Source organism: Platichthys flesus, chromosome 12 (assembly GCF_949316205.1).
Source record: "Platichthys flesus chromosome 12, fPlaFle2.1, whole genome shotgun sequence".
NCBI classification, from domain to species: domain Eukaryota; kingdom Metazoa; phylum Chordata; class Actinopteri; order Pleuronectiformes; family Pleuronectidae; genus Platichthys; species Platichthys flesus.
In genome coordinates this window covers 16,813,209-16,831,059 of record NC_084956.1, presented here as the reverse complement: position 1 = coordinate 16,831,059, position 17,851 = coordinate 16,813,209, and the positions used below count along the sequence as shown (strand labels likewise).

Below are 17,851 nucleotides of genomic sequence, written 5' to 3'. Positions count from 1 at the left end.
AACTAACCAGATGCATTGTGGGACAGAAAGCAGAACAAAGCGGGAGAAGGCAGCTGGGATGACATTCGTAATAAAAAGAGTGATGTACGACTGTTTATCTTACCTTATACCCTCCCATGCGGTCCTCTTGGCGGAAAGGCCTGCTGTTTTTCAGCCAGCGCAGCTTGGGCCGGGGGTTGCCTCCTGCAGCACAGCGGAACTTGACTGTGTTGGCAGCTGGCACCGCATGCAGCTTCTTCTCCATCTTCGCTGATGAGGTCCAATAAGGAGGGCCTGCAACCAGGGAACAGTCGGTGTTCAGTCAGGGTCAGTTTCCCTAAACATGTCCTCAACAGTTTGGCTTTAGGGGTCTTGAACTGGCAAAGGCATCACTACGTGAGAGTGCGACTGCAGATGGGCCGAACCTGAACCTTTCCTATAGCTCTCCCAGTCCCAGAAGGCCTCCACCCCACCCCCACTACACCCCTGCACTAGCTGACCCGCTGTCTGCGAAACACAACCCAGAGCTCACACAGTTAAATAAAAACATACTCTTTCCCCATAGGCTCAGCGGGGTGTTGAAGGGGGGGGGGGACCTCAGCTCCAATGGGAGAATGTGCCTGGGCGTTGCCAAGAGGGTAACTAGACCATCACATCCAATTTCATCTCATTCCACTTAGCAACTTTTTTTCTCCCTCCACTTCCTCCAATTACCATAGCTCCCCTGTTTATCTGTCACTGGGCTAAATATGGACGGCCGGGCCACGGATGCTTATCACCCTCGGAAAATCATTACGTACCGTCAGGGGAGAAAATGAATGTCACGTTTAACACAGGACTCCGGAGTCATCGACGCAAACTGAAGTCCAGTATTATCAATGCCACACTGTTACAATGTCCCCTTACAGAAACCACCTTCCTTGTGTTTCATCTGTTCCCTGGTTCCCTGTTTTTTTTTCTTTTTCTCCCAGTTTCTGAATCTCAGTCAGCTGGATTTTCCTCTGAGCCCCCCCATCCGCCCGTTCTCCCTGCACCTGGGAGTGTGATTGCCTAAGCAGATGGGGCTCAGAGGGGAAGAGAAAGTCAAACAACAACCCAAACGGTCTTCCACACCATGACTTTCTCTCCTTATAGCCCGCGCACAAGCGACAGAAGGAATACCCACAGATAAGCCCTCTACCGACTTTTGTGTGACCATCAAACATAAGTTAGCGTCCCCGGGGTGTATTTGCTTCAAGTGCCCTCCTCCGACTCTCTTTCCTGCCTGTCCAATCTGCATACTATTAGACACCTCCCATCATGCTCTCTGGCACACGCAACCGGACGAGTCGCGCATTCTTGCATAGTAAATTCAGTAAACAGCTGCCTTTCCTTCCTGAATGGATGCATAGGGTAAGTGCTGAAACTATACTTAGCCATTCCCCCTTTCTTCTTCTTCCTTCTTACTCTCACTATCTGTGTTTCACTTCCTGCTTCTTCCTTCACCTCCCAGTCACCTCCATTCCTCTCCATTCTCTCTTCCTGTCATCACTCCATCCGTTCAGACAGAGACAGATTAGGTTCTAGACTGGCTCATCGCGAGCGTGTCCCTCCGCAATGACCCCTGACCCCAAACTGGAAGGCAGGTCGGAGGATGAGGTCGTGACATGAAAGGTGAGCGGCGCTGTTTCCCATGCTCTCCGTCCGGAGGGGCAGCACTTCAAACGAGACGACCCTCGAACCTCTCTCCTGATGAGGCCAAACTCTCACTTTCTCAACTGCTGAGGCCTCCAGGAACCCCCGCCACCCCCAAAGCCCTGTGCATCCGGATCCCCACTCACGGCTGTTTATCCTAAGCTGGCCCGGGGTGAGCTGAGGTTGTGTAACCCCCATGCTATGAGTCAAGATTGTCTCCCCCGCCAAGTTCCTCTGGAGAGCTTAATCCACGAGTGACCCAAAGTTGTTTTTCAGTGTTGATTCTCTCCTGTTTACCATTCATCTATACAAGCTTTACTAGTCTGCTGTGTGAAATGGATTATTAGGACCAGAAATTGAAATGAATTAAGTACTGGTCCTCTCCAACTGAGCAGAGTTCAGACGTACATGCCCAGGGTTCCATTCACACTAACATGAGGGCGCACGTCGGTCTCGTGTCACAAACATGCATATCTGACCCCAACCTCCATTCCAGTCAATTGTACCTGGTAACCCCGACATTTTTGTCACAAGGACCATAGCCGACCCCAGTGGACTGGCGGACATGGAAACTATGAATATGACTTTAAGGTCATGTCCCTGCAACATAAGCAAACAACCCTACGTCCAAATCCAAACCCGGTATATTCATATTCTAAACTATGTGGAGCTATGTCTCCTCAAATAACATCACCCGCTGTTGACTATGGACAAACGCCATGGACAGACCCTAACCCTTTTTAAAAAATGCTTGTGTTGTTGTCTCTTCTATACAAAGTCAAATCAAAATCCGCCGTTTGACAGTGGCCCGATGGCCGGCCCATTCAGAGTGCTCCAGGACAGAGGAAAAAAAGCCACAGATATAAAGCTACACCCGGCAGCCTCCGCTCTCATTCCCTCCCACGCCTAAATGCACGCTCCTCCCTCGCTCCAGTCCTCGGCTCGAGGCCAAGGCTCCACGCCATGCTCCGAGAAGTGCTGGTGCTGATCCAACAAATCCCCCATTCCCCTCCCTCTGCTCCTTCTGCCTCTCCCCCCTCTCCTCTTCTTCCCCCTTTTCTTTTAATAATAATTTCGGTTTTGAATATCCAAAAAACACACACAGCGAGAATATGCGACTGTACTGCCAGAACAGCTTTCCCTTTGTTTTCAAACAGCTTATTACCACCAGAATGGCTGGATCTTTTCCCTCTCCCCCCGATTTTTCCTCTTACCGAGTTCCTCCCTCTCTCCCCCATATTTAATGGATTTCAGGCAATTACAGTCAGCCCAAAAGTGGAGGAGGAGGAGGGCTCACGGTGAGACAAAGTGTGTGTGGAGAATTTTAACAAGATGTGGAAGCCCTCATCTTTGCTTCAGCCCCCTTTTTCTGAGTGTATGTGTATGTGAATGCACACATGTGTGCACGTGGCTACATAAACACGCGACTACCCCACATATCAACGCACAGACACACTTTCTATTTCACGCACACACTCATATACACAGGCCCATCGGGTGGGTAACTGCGTCCAGATGGGTGTCTTTCAAAATGGGTGAGCCCAGCTGACTGACTGGCTGGTTGTTTGGCTCCATGAGGCTTGACTACCTGAGAGACACTGACTGAAGGAATGTCAGGAATCTCTGTATTCCCTGGAGCCGTGGAGACACACACAGGCACACACACACATACTACACACTCACTAAGTCTCAGTATAGGCCTGCACAGGAATGCTAAGGTATAGAATAGCAGATATGTTGGTGTAGGGTAGAACTGATATGAGTTTTGTCAAAAAATGGAGTACAGTCACATCCAGTCTGAACTGTGTACTGGCACAGCTAAGTAGATTATTTCACATAGGGATTAACTCTTTGCAAGTGTTTAGTTATCGCAATCAGCATTCCAGACTTAAGTTCTGTAGACTGCCCATTCACTTTGTAGACCAGAAACTTAAAGCTTTATCTTTTAACATGTTAAAGATGTGGATTATGACAATTCTGTTTGTTTCCTCCCTGTTATATTCTGATTGGACTGTGACAGAAGGACAGCACTGCTCATGCATCACTCCGTTTCCTCCTCCCGTACTCACTGATCTGCTCTTCGTCCGCCCCGGTGTCGTCCGACCGATCTGTATCGTCCTCATCATCTCCCGACGAAATGGCATCTGCAGAGAGTAACCACGGTTACTGCCATCCCTCCGCAACCCCCATACACACACATGTGGTATTGCATGCTGAATTTGTCATGCTGTCACACACTCTAAAAAAAAATACAGGAGTGGGGAGATTTTTCTGAATCTGGTCATATGCTACTGTAAATGAACATACACACACACACACACACACACACACATACACACAGACTAGAACCTAGAGTCGCTCAGACGTCAGGAGGTTCATCCCTGATCACATCTGTGCCACGGCAACCACCAGGACCCTGTTCCACGTCTCCACACTTCCTGTCCCAACCTGACCTGTCCTATCCTGCCTGATCCCTGACTCACCTGTGACATTCACTATGAAGCAGACCGTGTCTTTGCTAACGCTGGTGCAGGCGTACAGGCCCGAATCCTTGGGCGTGGCATCAAGGATCTGCAGCACCTCCTGCTCTATCAGCGTGCGGTTGTTGGTGCCCAGCGAGCTGCCGTCCTTGGTCCAGGTGATGGTCCCCGTCGATGGCAGGGGGCAGCTCAGCTTCAGCAACTCCCCTGGGTGCACTGAGCACACCGTGGGCTTAGAAATTTGGTATTTGTTCGATGCCTCTGCAGAGCGAATGGGAGGGTTGAAGGGAAAGGGGGGGGGGGTAAGGGAAAGGTCGGATTGGAGGAGGAAGAGGGTGCACAAGAAGAAGAAAGAGAGGTGGGAGAGGAAGAAACAAGCCATAGTGTAAGAAACAAAAACACCATAATAACCCCCAATGGATGCAAATAAAATCAACTTATGCAAGAGGAGCAATACAGAAAAGAGGAGGCCCATTTTTTTTTTAAACCATCACACCAACATGTCGTTACAACAAACTCCCAGTGAGTCATCTGAGATGGAGCCCTTAGAGAATGCCATGGTTTGGTTATAAGGTGATTGGTGCAGTGTGATTGGTGTTTATAGATTCAGAGCATGCAGTCACGGTCAGAGCAGCATGTGTAGAAAAACAAAAAACAAAACACTCGATGCTTTGCGAGCCGCGTTGACAGACAACCCCCGCCCAAACAACCACCTCCCGCTCAGAGAAGATTCCAAGCAGCCGGTGTGTGTGTGGGTGAGTAGAAGCAGCGCAGACAGATTTCTTCAGACTTAAAAAAAGGTAATAAAACTCCAGCGCGTCTGCCCATCAGAAAGGAAAGCAGCCAGAAAGGTCCAGGACGGAAGCAGTTGTCAGGCAGGGGAAGGGATAAGGAGGGGGATTGGGGGGGTGCGCTCTCTATTTTTTTGGGGTGGGGGGGCTTTTCTCTGGTTTTGACTCAGCGCCTAAGCTTTAGAAAACCTTGACCTGGCTGTAGCCTGACTGACTCTTCTGTTTTCCATCTCTCCCTTCTGCATTTTCTTTCATAACACAGCAACGGAGGATCTACAATCCCAGCGCCGGATCCGCCGGCCAAGGCACAGAGCGAGAAACTCCGCGAGACTCCAAAGTGCATAAAAACCTTCGCTTCTGGGAGGAAATCCAAGTCAGCCTGTGAGTGGGTCTGTGAGTGGGTCTGTGTGTGTGTGTGTGTTCAGTGTGTACACCCTGTCCTCTGACTTGTGCGGCGGCACAGGGAGAGCAGAATGAATGTCCAACATATAAAAGTGAAGTGAAAAAAGAAAAGTGAGTGGCCAGAGCTTAAACTGCAACTCTACATCAGGAAGGATTTTTTGTTAAAGTCGAGACTGTGACCAAATGTTGAGTAATAAGGGGGAAAACCTGCCTGACATACAAGCTGGCTACTGCCACATATATCAAACCTGATTCCAGTCAGCCTGAGGCACACACACACACACACACACATTCATGGACATTGTGTACATTCACTCATCGCAAATGAACAAAAAGTCCAAAAGTTGCAATAATCAAATTTCCTCTCTTTTGCCGAACTGTGATAAAGTGTGTGTGTGTGTGTGTGTGTGTGTGTGTGTGTGTGTGTGTGATTTATTTAGCGAGGTCTAAAGGAAAGGGCCAAAAAAAGAGAGGGATTAAAAAGATTTGGGGAGGAAAATAGTAACAGTGGAAAAGCATAAGTGATGGAGGTGTACGTAGAGTTTTGGGCTGAAGGCTGATAGGTGTAATTAAAGAGGCGGTGGCACTCCCAGCCTTTCCTGTACCTCACTGCACCTTTTCAACAACATCCCACCTCCATTACAGTATGTGCTGCTGCCCTGAGTGCCTGTCTAATGTAAACAGTACACACACACACTCGCCCCAACAGGAAGGGAAAGTCACTCCGCCACAAGCCAGCGGTCCAGGCATGTGCGTGAGCCTCCCGACAATCCCTCTGGGCACATAGACTCACAGGTACACTTCCTGTATTGTCATTTTCCCACTTCTCTTCAATCCAGTAATAATTAACCCCTCCCTCACCACCAAGCACAGAGTGTGTGGTCTGATAAAAGGTGGAGCCCCCGCGCTGATGGATGGGAGCTGTCTCCGCTGCCTTATTTACGACGTGCTTTTCCACACCGGAGGCCTCTGACATTATTACTGGCACCGCCTTTTTTCCTTTATTGTTTGATTTAGACCCTTAGAAACCCGGAGATGTCGTAACCACCGGGACAAAAAGCAGCGGAGAAGGTACAGTGTGTGCAGGGGAAGCTGGCAGGTACCGACAACATCAACACGGGGGGGGTGGGGGTGGGGGGTGCCAAATGAGGCGGGGAAAGCAACACAACACCTGGAATGTACATATACGCGCACACACAGGCCACAATATCTGTCAGCAAGTCCAAAGGAAAGGAAGAGCACTGAGGTACTTCATAGAAAGAAGATACTCATATAAGGAGGGGTATGAGTCAGACGGAGAGATGTAAGGAGGGACAAGAATAACAAAGTGAAGGAAGGGAGAAGGAAAAACAGGAAGGGACTCGATCCAAATGGTGCATCTGATTAAAGAAAGCATGCACGTGTGAGTTCTGCCTTCATCATTTTCTTATCTCCGCTGTGTCCATCTGTCCTCCTCCGTCAACTTCTCCTTCCCCCACTGCTGCTGCTGCTGCTCCCTCTTCCAGATCTTTCACCTCCCCTTCCGCTCTTTCCCATTCCCACATTTCCCACCAATCCCCCCCACCCCCCCTCCCCGCACCCACCCTGTTGACCCTGCTGACCTCAGCCTGACCCTTCCCAAACCTGCAGACACCTCCAGCATGCCCGATTGTTCATGGGAACCTGTGTCATGCAATCAACACACACACACACGGTGAATGTGGCAAGAGCTTCAAGGAAAATTGCACACACTTAAGATACAGAGCTACATCTTAATAGAAGTGTGTATCACACATACACACACTCACACACACAGACACACACACACACCTTGCTCTACTGAGTTTACAAGAGTCCAGGGATGCGTGCTGAGCTGAAGAGCTGAAACACTTCACTGCAGATTTTTCATCTTTGCAAAGTTTCATCCTGCTCTGCAACACAGGAGGGAGCGGGTGCCTCTATCCTACACTCACACACATACACACACACATACACACACACACACACACACACACACACACACACACACACACACACACACGCACACACTTTTGCTCAATTACGATCAAACAGCTCACTCCCTCGTCTCTATCATCCTCATGAAGCACATCTCCATTTCAAAACCCATCTCCCTCTTTTTCCCTCTCTGACGGCTATTACAATTGTCTATCAGGTGTCATGGACTCGGGCTGTCCACTCCTCGCTACCTCTCCGTCCTCGTTCACGCCGTCTCTCGGCTGGCGATAATTACTCTCGCAGCCCGAGTCTGCAGCAAATTGGAGAAAGCAATTCTCATCCATGTCTCCTTGACATCCGTCTGTCTTTCAAATCAGAAAGATCGGAGCAGTGCGGTTGGCCAAGTGGCGAGGGCATGGTTTATAGCCCAAACTCCGATAGCCCTGGAGTTTGTCTTTAACAGAAATGTACTTCTGCAGAGAGGCTCATTCAACTGCCATCGCCTCCTTATGGCATTCGGCACAATCTACTAAATGTAATGACGGCCATCTCAGAGGCACGCACTCGACATGCATGCAGCCCAGCAGGCGACACACACCGATCCCCTAATGTCTCTTATTCCTCCTTTTTACCATCTCCTCTTTCCTCTCTCTCCTCCTCACGCAGTCTAATCCCAGGACTTTTCTCCACTTTTTTGTCCCTCCCTGTTTTCTGACATCCTTTCACATTTAAATTCCTCTTTAGCTTTTTTCTTTTCTGACAAAAGAAAAGCTCCATGGCATCCATGGCAACAGCCCCTCCAGTCTGCCCACCCCCTTCACTCCCCATCCAGGCATTCCCTGACCCCCACCCGACCTCTTCAACCCACTGACTGCCGCTCAACTCCCAAAACCTTTTTCAGGATGAAATCTCCAGCGACCCCTCAGAGATGTAATTTCCTCCGGCTTCTTGAGATGAATGTTCCAAACTGAATACAGAGTCAGTTTAATGTAAACAATAAGGCTGCGGCTATGGGTTGTTTTCAATATCGATTAGTCAGCCAATTTTTTCTGATTAAAAGTAAAGACTTGGGATTGTAGAAACAACCTCATGGCTCTGGAGCACATCTGGCTCAATGCCAGGTACAAAACCACATCCAAGGATGACGTAAGGCTGATGCAACATCCAATCTGTGACCTTTCAGATCTATCATCCTGAGCAATAAAAGGAAAGCTAATAATAAAACATAAAGAAGGTGCAGCTGTTTTTAGTAAACATGCATGCTAAAAAAAAAATTGAAGCTTCAGGGAAATCCCCATACAAATTTCTGTTTACTTTTATCAGGAAATCACATTATTCTTATTATCAGTGTTTCTGATTCATACATGTTCTGTTTGAATCAGTGTTTTTCCTCCTTTTTGCCCACCATCCTCCTGCACTCTGTCCCTGATGCTGGTTCTGATTTCTCTAGGCCTCCCGCCGCACACCGGACGGTCCACAGAGACCTGAGGCACAAGCTGGCACAGGCAGCGGCTCTTCCCAGCCTCTTATCAGACAGGTGTGAGACTGAGCTGCGGTGTGAAGCACAAATCACACACACACACACACACACACACACACATACACACACTAACAAACTTGAACCTTCAAGATCAACACCAGCCAGCAACGGCTAATAAAAGTCATTGTGTGGAGGCCATATATTCAGCCCAACTGCCCCTGGCCCCACCACCGACCAACACACTGCATTTGTTTAGAGTTCAGATCCATTGCCATCGCCACAGAAAGACCCACACAGACAAATACACACACACACACACACACACACACTCCATGTCCTTATCCAGCAAGCTGACACTTTTACACTTTTACAGCTGTTCTCCTACTGTGTGGATTGTGTAGATATGAGAGTAACAGAAAGGTACAGAGCCTGCAACTCCCTCTAACACCTTCTGTACATGCAACAGTTTACTGAACACTATATGGTTTTAATTATTCAACTATACTAAAATAAACACTCTGGTGATTATGTATCTTAATAAAATAATGCACAGTCTACAGATGGGGAGTAAATTTAGAAATATCTAGATGCCAAGAGAGCAATTAAATTAAACTGTGCCAAGAAACTCTTTCAGAAATCGAACGCCTTTCGCTGGCAAGCATCCCGTCGCTTTATTCTGTCTGTCGGAGCATGAGAGACTCGTCCCTGACACATAATGAAGCCTTTATTTACTTAACTATTTTTGAAGCCTTTGACTCTTTGCTGATCAGAGCTTTTTTTTTTTTAAGAACAGAGTTTGGCAGGGGAGTCGAGCAAAGTGCAGCAGCCAAACCACAAGCTGACTTTTGTCAGCTGCACTCACATTCAGCCTGCGTTCCAGTGCGCCTGGTGCCACATTTATTACACATTATATGCAAAGAGGGGCCTAAACAGACTGCAGAGCACAGAATACCAATGTTAAAGACAACAAACACACACACACACACACATACCAATGTGTGCTGCGATTGTTATTCAGCTCATAGTATTCTAATCACTGTGCAAATGGAGAGTGCCCGGACAAGGTAAACACTCCCATAGATACCGAAGTGGCTACAGCGACAACAATAGACCTGTTGTGGAGGCCTTAACCAGCGCGCCCGCTCTGCTTCTACTGTTACAGCAGCTGCAGGTAAACAAACTAGCACAGGCCACCAGGGGTGCAGGCGTGGGCTCTATAGAGAAACATTGATATGCAATCTGATGAATCTACAGCAATTACAGCTCCCACACACCCCCACACACACACACACACACACACACACACACACATTCAGGCAGCGGTGTGACCGAGGCTGCAGGGCAGAGAGCCTTGGAAATCCTAAACATCTCTGCAGGGGGGTGTTATTAGGACAGAGGGGGCGGGTCCAGCCAGCCTGTCTCTCTAACGTGTATGCCCTACAGGTGACACCAGAACAGCCAATCGGGAGTTGACACTGATACAATCACACAGAGCTGCAGTTCAAAAAAATATCTATGTTTGACTCAGGGTCAGACAAGCAGACCAGGATCTCTGTGCCCTGTTGATCCGTCATCATGTGAACCTCGGGTCTAGCCACTTAATCTGCAGTCACATGACTTTACCGCTGCCCGGCGCTCTGTAATCTCTCCATCTAAAGGAGAAGTCAAATTTGCACAAATCCTCTTAGAACTTTCCTGGAGGATTGTGTAACTCTGGGAAACTCTCCCCCTCTTTTTCTCCCTCTTTCTTTCACGCTCTGTCTTTCTATCCCTGCTGTGGCCGCCAGGGCCACACGGGGCTCCGCTCACATCAGCTCGGATCCACATAGTCAGAGACAGAACAACAAAAACAACGGGCGGAGGAAAAGAGTTCAGACGGCCTCTCATCAACAAAGGTAACAACGATACCTGACCTGCAGGGCAAAGGACAAGACAAGGTACTGAGTGTGCGTGTGTGTGTGTGTGTGTGTGTGTGTGTGTGTGTGTGTGTGTGTGTGTGTGTGTGTGTGTGTGTGTGTGTGTGTTGTGTCTCAAGACAGAAGGCGAAGGGGGAGGTGGCTCAAAAAGTGATGCTCAGTTGTTGCACTAACTTACAATTAGTATGCTGATTAAAGCCCGGGAACAAAAGGCTTTGGAATGCGAGTTAACATCCATCACAAAAACTCTAATTAGCTCCTCTCTGACCAGACTCCAGGACCGGACACAGAAAATGGAGAAGCCTCAAAAGAAAAGAAAACTAAAAGACGGCCCTCTCAATTAAAACAGGTTTCTCAAGAGTTTTTACAATAAAAAAATAGGGCTTTAAGATATTTATCATTTACAAGTTTTGGAGAATATGCAGTGCAGTTTGACGTGGCTCAAAGAAACGAAGCAAAACTCAATATCCGAATTTCTCCCTTCCCTCTCTGTTCGTGCGTCCTTCCCGGCAAGCAGGGCATTAAAGAGATGCCAGCATAAACACTGTCCCACCCTCCTTCACAGCCCGGCCTTGTCCTCCCTCACAGACTCACAAACCTGCCTCTAACACTCCAGAAGAAACTGTCATAAACATTAGAAAGAAAAATAACACGAGCGCAAAAACAGAGTGTCAATCACACGCCTGAGGAAAACAAGAGGGCAGCCAGTCGTTTTCCTTGAGTTTATTTGTTTAAATCACCCTCCTAAACAAAATATATACCAAAATAGAGAGAAATGGGTTTTCTCTACAACCAACTTCAGATACTAACTTGTGGGTATATAAGCAATAGAATAAAATGTGTTTTTTTTGGTTATTGTGTTACTAATCCGTCCTCAGATGCATGAAATAGTCGAAATCTTAACACTCCTCATTTAACTGGAGGCCCTTTGTGGATTTTCATCCCCTGACTTTACGTTAGTTAAGTCCATACATTTCCAAAGCACAAGGATTCTAAAGAAAGGACACTAAACCTCTATAGGCAGGTTTAAAGGTGTGTGTGTGTGGGGGTTGGACAAACTTGACAGACCTACACCTGCCCTGTTAAAATAAACCCAACAAATGGTTGCCCCCCTCCCCCCCCTCCCCTCCCCTTCCTTCCCTTCCCCCTGCTGCTGTGGCTGCTTACCTTCAGGTTCCAGAGTGGCCTCCTCCTTGGTGGCTGTGAGCGGCGGCCGGGCCACGCTGACCGTCAGCAGGGACAGCAGGACAGCGGCCAGCAGCCAGGCCCATGAGGCCATACCGTTAGTGGGGGCCAGCGCTCCCCATACTCCCCTTCTCCTTCTCCCCCTGGACACTGTTCCCATCTGAGGGGGTCCGCCCAACCATCAACTGCAGCCGGGCTCGGCCTGTCACTCACTGGAATTCACCCAATCACCTGGGCTGAGAGCGGGAAAGACAGGGAGAGGGAAGAGGAGGAGAAGGATGATAGAGGACAGGGATGTGACAGGGGAGAGAAATTGTAAATATTTCAGTCTGGCATAATGGATTTACTTTCAAATACATTTCCAAACACCTCCTTTCCTCCTACTTGTGCCCTTTTTTGACAAAGTGAGACAGATCAAAAAGGAATCAAAAGAAAGCAAGCGAGACAGTGTTCCAAAATGCTGTCAAACGAGCCATGCCACAGACATACCGAAACTGTGAGGCACCGGCAGTGAACACACAACCAACCCTGCATCCACCTCTACCTCCACTCTACAATCATATGCATTGAGATGCGTTTGAGAGAAGCCAGGAGACACAGGAGCTTTGTATGGCTTTTTATTTGCAGTCTAATATCACACGATGCGTTAAGATCGGACTCATACCAACTTTATTAAAACTATCTCCTGCATCATTTTAACACCCTGCTTCTATTCTTTACACTGACATTTAATAATAAACAATATTCTTGACTGATGAGTCATAGTATCTGGGGAAAATACCGATTTAGTCCATGCGCCAAACCTGTTGCGCGCACTGCTGCAGCCGCGTTATTGCATTTTGGTGATTTCCAAAAAGGCTTCAATTGCACGTTTGCAATAATGGGACGCACACGCACGCACGCACGCACACACACCGATCCCTCCTGCCAGACATCTGCGGATCAACCGTGCATCCCGTGTCCCTGGAGGTTCGTGGAAGTCACGCTCTCCTGCGCCACAGCTGGACGTATCGATCGGTTTTACGCGCAGAAACACATGTATTTGGACTTTTAGTGCGTGAACCTGAAAACGCGAACATCCTGGTTTTCCTCTCACATCAAACCCACAGGGGGACGCGCGCATGACGCGGAGGTGAATCCAGGAATTTATAACCTCAGACACAACAACCTGTTTACGCCCAGTGTTGACTTTCCAATTGATGGAGCTAAATCCGCATCAGCTCAGACACATGCGTCATCAATGGATTATAAACCAGTCAGTGTCTGATTCAGTCATAAAGCGTATCAACTGGAGGAAGGAGAAAGAGAATAGAATTACCCAGATACCTCTGCACGCGTTACATCAATTGTAAGAGTGAAGCGACGGCAGCAGGATCAAATCAAATCCAAAATAGGGTTATTCTACAAGTAGTCGCTCAGTTATAAAAGAAGCCAAACCTGTCCTGATAAAAATATAAAAAACGTAAAATGATGTCTTTAAAATGAGACCTGATGTTCTCCTGATTGCAAAACTCTCCCAATGTTGCTGACATTAGGACACACGAGGGGACTTTGCTCCATACATGACCACCGCCTTCACTTCAACCCGGGGGCTTTGAATGAAACCTCCTTTGGCACCGACTGAATTCCCATTGAGATTCAAATCAGTTGGCTTCTCCCACAATGGGGGCTCATTTGGAGCCGCTCAGTGATTTAGGGCTCCGGCACCAAGCAGTGAAAAAACAACTGCGGTCACGGGATAATTGGCACCATAAACGCAATGTAAGAAAATTAAGCAAAGTAATAAATAACCAGGACACTTGTTAATGGGTCCTAAAGTGATGGCGCAAGGTGCCGGAGTAGCCCCCGCCTTTCAAAATAAACATGGAGGTGTTATTGTATTAACTTAATCACATTTATCAAAAAGGATTATTAGAAAAAGAACAGGAGGTACAAAATTACGCACAATGCGTTATTATTTGTTCGATGCAAATTAAAGAAAATAGTAAATCATTAACTTTGCATCGACTCGTGAAAAGTCTCCAAACTGAGTCATTGCTTAGACGAATTGTGTATATTCAGCTGTGAATAGTAAATAGTTCTCGAGCGTGGGGAAAACGTAGCATAAACCCCCCCAAAGCGCAGAGCTGTGTCTACTATCACGTTGCCTATTTGTCATGACAGCCGAAATCCTGACAGATGTGATAGTGGAGGAGCTGGAGACTTTTTCCCAGCTGAGCTTTATCGTAAACAAGAAAGGGAAGAAAAAAAAACAGAATTCTTACCAGGGAGGACTAAAATCGTGGAGATCTCTGTTTTGGCATGCACAGATAAGGGAGGCGAGAGCATGAGCCGAATCCTGAAAGAGGAACGTCTCCAACTCCACAATGCACCAAAAAGAAAATATCTGCGAGGCGCTGCCTTCTTTTCAGCTTTCTATTCCACAACCAGCCGGCATCGAGTCAGATCGGAGGGTATAATCCACACCGGAGGAGCCGTGTAGTCCGGTGCCATGCAGCGAAATCCCACTTATCCTTCGAAAACAGCTCGGAGAACCATAACTGCGGCTGTCCCCCCCCTTCACTAACTTTTCCTCCCCGTCACCAAGTTTCCTCCGGTGCGCAAAACATGCCCCAGTGTTCCAGCAGCGCACTTGTCAAGTTAAAAACAGAAAGTTTGCAGCTACAGAGGAGTTGGCGCGAGGGGGAGAATAGTTTGTCCGATGCAAGATGACATAAAATCCATCAGTGTGCGTCCCCCCGCTGGAGAGAGCGTCTTTCGCGTCTGCGTCTCCTGTTCCGCCGACAGTTCCTCGCTCCGCTTCTCAGACGCTTTGTCAGGTTTACTAGGTTTTTTCTCCTCCTTACGTCTCCACACACTTCCCTCCTCCTCCTTCACTCCAGTGGGTGTCATCCCACCCCCCCCAAGCACCCCCAGTGTAATTCGAGCCGCTTCCTGCAAACTGCAGCGCTGTTCCCTGTCCGTCCTGCGCCGCGCCGCGCTGCGCTCAGTCACTCGCTACTCGGTCCAACGTGAGCGAGGGCCCCCGCGGTTAGGTCCCAGCGTGTCAGACCAAAGGAACATCGCCCCCCAGTGGCCGAGGCGTGACACGCGCGGGAGGGGGCGCACTGATTACGCACGCACAGGGATGCGCAGAGCATCATCCACAATGTTCAGCTCATCCTCTGCAGTGCGGTCTATATTCAGACCATAGCTCTGATGTTAAATAAAAGAGAGGGACATATGTACATGTCAAATGATACCACCATCCAGAATAGATCTATTTTGTCAGTTTTGGAAACAGTTTAAAATAAACAGCAGCAAAAGGAACATCAATATTTGTTACACCGTATCTGTGGTTTCTGTCAACCTGTCACAACCTGTAACTGTGTTCATCTCAAATCTTTTCCTCAGTTCTTTTAATTAACATCATATCTCTGAAGTAAAATAATGTGCTTTAAAAGTCAGGTTGAGAAGGAGAAACAATATAATCAGCTTAGCTAAATTTATTTCACAGCAAACTTCTCAAAAGAATATATTGAGGGGTTCCAGTAATGATAAAACAATGTCATAATATACATAAAATATAATATACACAAGATATTTCGTTACAAGTAACATTATAGATTTTGTATTTACTGCAGCTACTTATAGTTAGTTTTATACCTTAGTAAACACTCTATTACTTCCCACCAGTAAGAAGCTGAGACATGAACCCAAACAGTAAGTCTGTCAGCTTGTAGCACCGCACACAGGTCGGGCTTGCTTCTTGCTCATGGACATTTTGGGAACTCCATATTCTCAGGTAGGTTATCTCAACACATGACAACGTACAGTCATAACCTGATTTATTGGCATGGTTTATTGTACAAATTAAATAAAATGCCCTTACATATGTACTTCATGTGTAATTGGCTCCATCCCCATTGCAACCCTTAGATAGGTGGTAAAGATATGGATGGAGGGATGTTACAAGAATATAAATTATATATGTATTTTATATAGCCTACATAATTGCTACTTTATATTTCTACTTCACAACATATCAGAAAGAATTATTGCACTTTTTTACACCACTACATTTCTGTAAAACCTGCAGTTTAGTGGTCAATTAGCATATCAATAATGTATATATTATGTTATATTGTGTTTTATTTAGTATAAGTGTATATACCACAGATTCAAGTGTTTAAAATGGCTCGACCTCGACCACTCACCAAATTAAATTGCTGCTTACATTTTGATGCATCAGTAAGATATAATATACAATATAATATAAAGTAATAATCCTAAATGCACACTGTTACATTTGATACTTTGCATTTTGCTTTCAGTTTCATTTCCCTGACTGACGATTTTCATAACATCCAGTTGTGCACTCCACAGAACCTGTGAGGGCCGTCTGATGTAGCATCAAAGCACCGAGCAACAAGAAGACAAGACCTGAAGTTGAAGTAAAGGATAAAAAGTTAGATTTTCTGGTACTATGCATTGTGGCACTTACAGGAATAAATAAAATTCATCACTTTCCGACAAATCTGAGCACAGCTAGCCAGAGAGAGACTGGAAGCTGGCCCCCTGCATCTTGTCTCCCACTGCTCCAAGCTGTCTCCTGCATTGGTTCAAGTGCTCTGAAAGAGACACAGGGGAGGCTGGAAGACTCTGATGTCCACAGAGGTTTCATTTTTGTCTCGCTTCCACCGCTGAAGTCCTCTTTTTTTTAAACAAGGGAGGGAAACTGCTTCCATTCATTTTGAAAAGAGGCACTAACAAGAGTTTTTTTTGTCTGAGGCAAAGGTTTCGACCTGTGAATGGAGAGTTCTACGTCTGTTTTTCTCTCCTCTCCCATCCCTGCCTCCACCAGTAAAGCCATCCGATAACAGCGGAGCTGACAGGTTGGCTGGAAATAAAGAGAGAGAGAGAGAGAGTATAGCGTGAAATACCCCCCACTGTTTCTCCCTCTCTCTCCTCGCTTCACATTAGTCTATTTCCAACTGCCCAATTTATTTTCCACTGCTCAGGCGTCTCACAATTGAGAGAAACCTCATCAAGCAGAGTCTCATGGGCCTTTGACTGAGAACTGTGTGCACCCAGTGGCCCTGCACTGTGGTGTCCGTCAACCTGTCATTGTCTTTCTTCATCTCCGATCTTTTCTTCACTCGCCCCTCTTCCTTAATCCAGCGGCCACAGCGTTTTTGGAACCGGAGGAGAGCGTGAGAGGAAATGAAAGTGACAAGCTAATAGCTCGCCATCAGCATCGTAGATCCACATATTGATCCCTGTGCCGATAGAAATCATCAGGAGCGCAGCGGAGTGGTAGGATCTCTGATGGCACATGTTAATGGTGAGAATTCATGTTATTAATGTGATGATCGAGGCTGCGAGTGAAGTTTCAGCGGCTCGCTTGTCATTAAACATACCTCCTGCTGCTATGCAAATTTAAGATGGTGTTGAAGGGAGCTAATCAGCAGTGAGCCGTTACTCCCCTTTGTCCATGGAGCAGCTAATTGGTTCACATTCAAGTCCTCCACAAGTCTAACATGGGCTGTGGTTGCTGATGCTTCACTGTACAGAGGGATGTACTGTTCATGTAGATAATCAAACTAGTGGGAAACTTGAAAAACTTTCAAAACAAAGAATTATAAATATGCTCTGTCTCAGGCGAGGGTCGTCCACTTACCAAACGGTCTGCGGTTCGATCCCTGGCTCCTCCAGTAAACTCCTGCTCCTCCCAGACTGCCCCTGCATGGCTATGTTTGAATGATATGATCGAATGATAAGACAGCGTGTTCAATATGATTATAAAAGTTTCTTTCCATTTACCATTTACCCTGTTTTATGAGCATTCAATAGAACAGTGTTAGACGTGGTTAATACAATTTGGTGAAAACAAAACTCAAATTGTTACTTAGGCAAAATTATATTTACACGTCTTTTAACATGTCTGGAGAGATCAGCCTCATCACTTTATGATATTTGAATATTTAACAACAAACTTTTTCCGTTATGCAAGGTGATTGGTTCTGAGGA

The 17,851-nt window shown here is 47.0% G+C and overlaps 1 protein-coding gene across 4 annotated transcripts in view; it reads right to left on the bottom strand.

Annotated features, from left to right (window-relative positions):
- Nucleotides 1-14,730, bottom strand: part of fgfr2 (fibroblast growth factor receptor 2) — a 37,071-nt gene extending 22,341 nt beyond the window's left edge. For 2 of the 4 annotated variants that reach the window (XM_062401709.1, XM_062401711.1), the window contains exons 1-5: nt 14,107-14,729; nt 11,825-12,078; nt 4,137-4,394; nt 3,723-3,797; nt 104-273 (exon numbers count right to left, since the gene is read on the bottom strand). In XM_062401709.1, the coding sequence (XP_062257693.1) occupies nt 104-273; nt 3,723-3,797; nt 4,137-4,394; nt 11,825-12,002 (681 nt within the window). In that variant the 5' untranslated portion in view covers nt 12,003-12,078; nt 14,107-14,729. Of the gene's footprint in view, nt 1-103; nt 274-3,722; nt 3,798-4,136; nt 4,395-11,824; nt 12,079-14,106 lie in introns of all 4 variants that reach the window. The other 2 variants (XM_062401712.1, XM_062401713.1) reach the window with 2 other exon arrangements.
- Between the last annotated feature and the right edge of the window lie 3,121 nt (nt 14,731-17,851).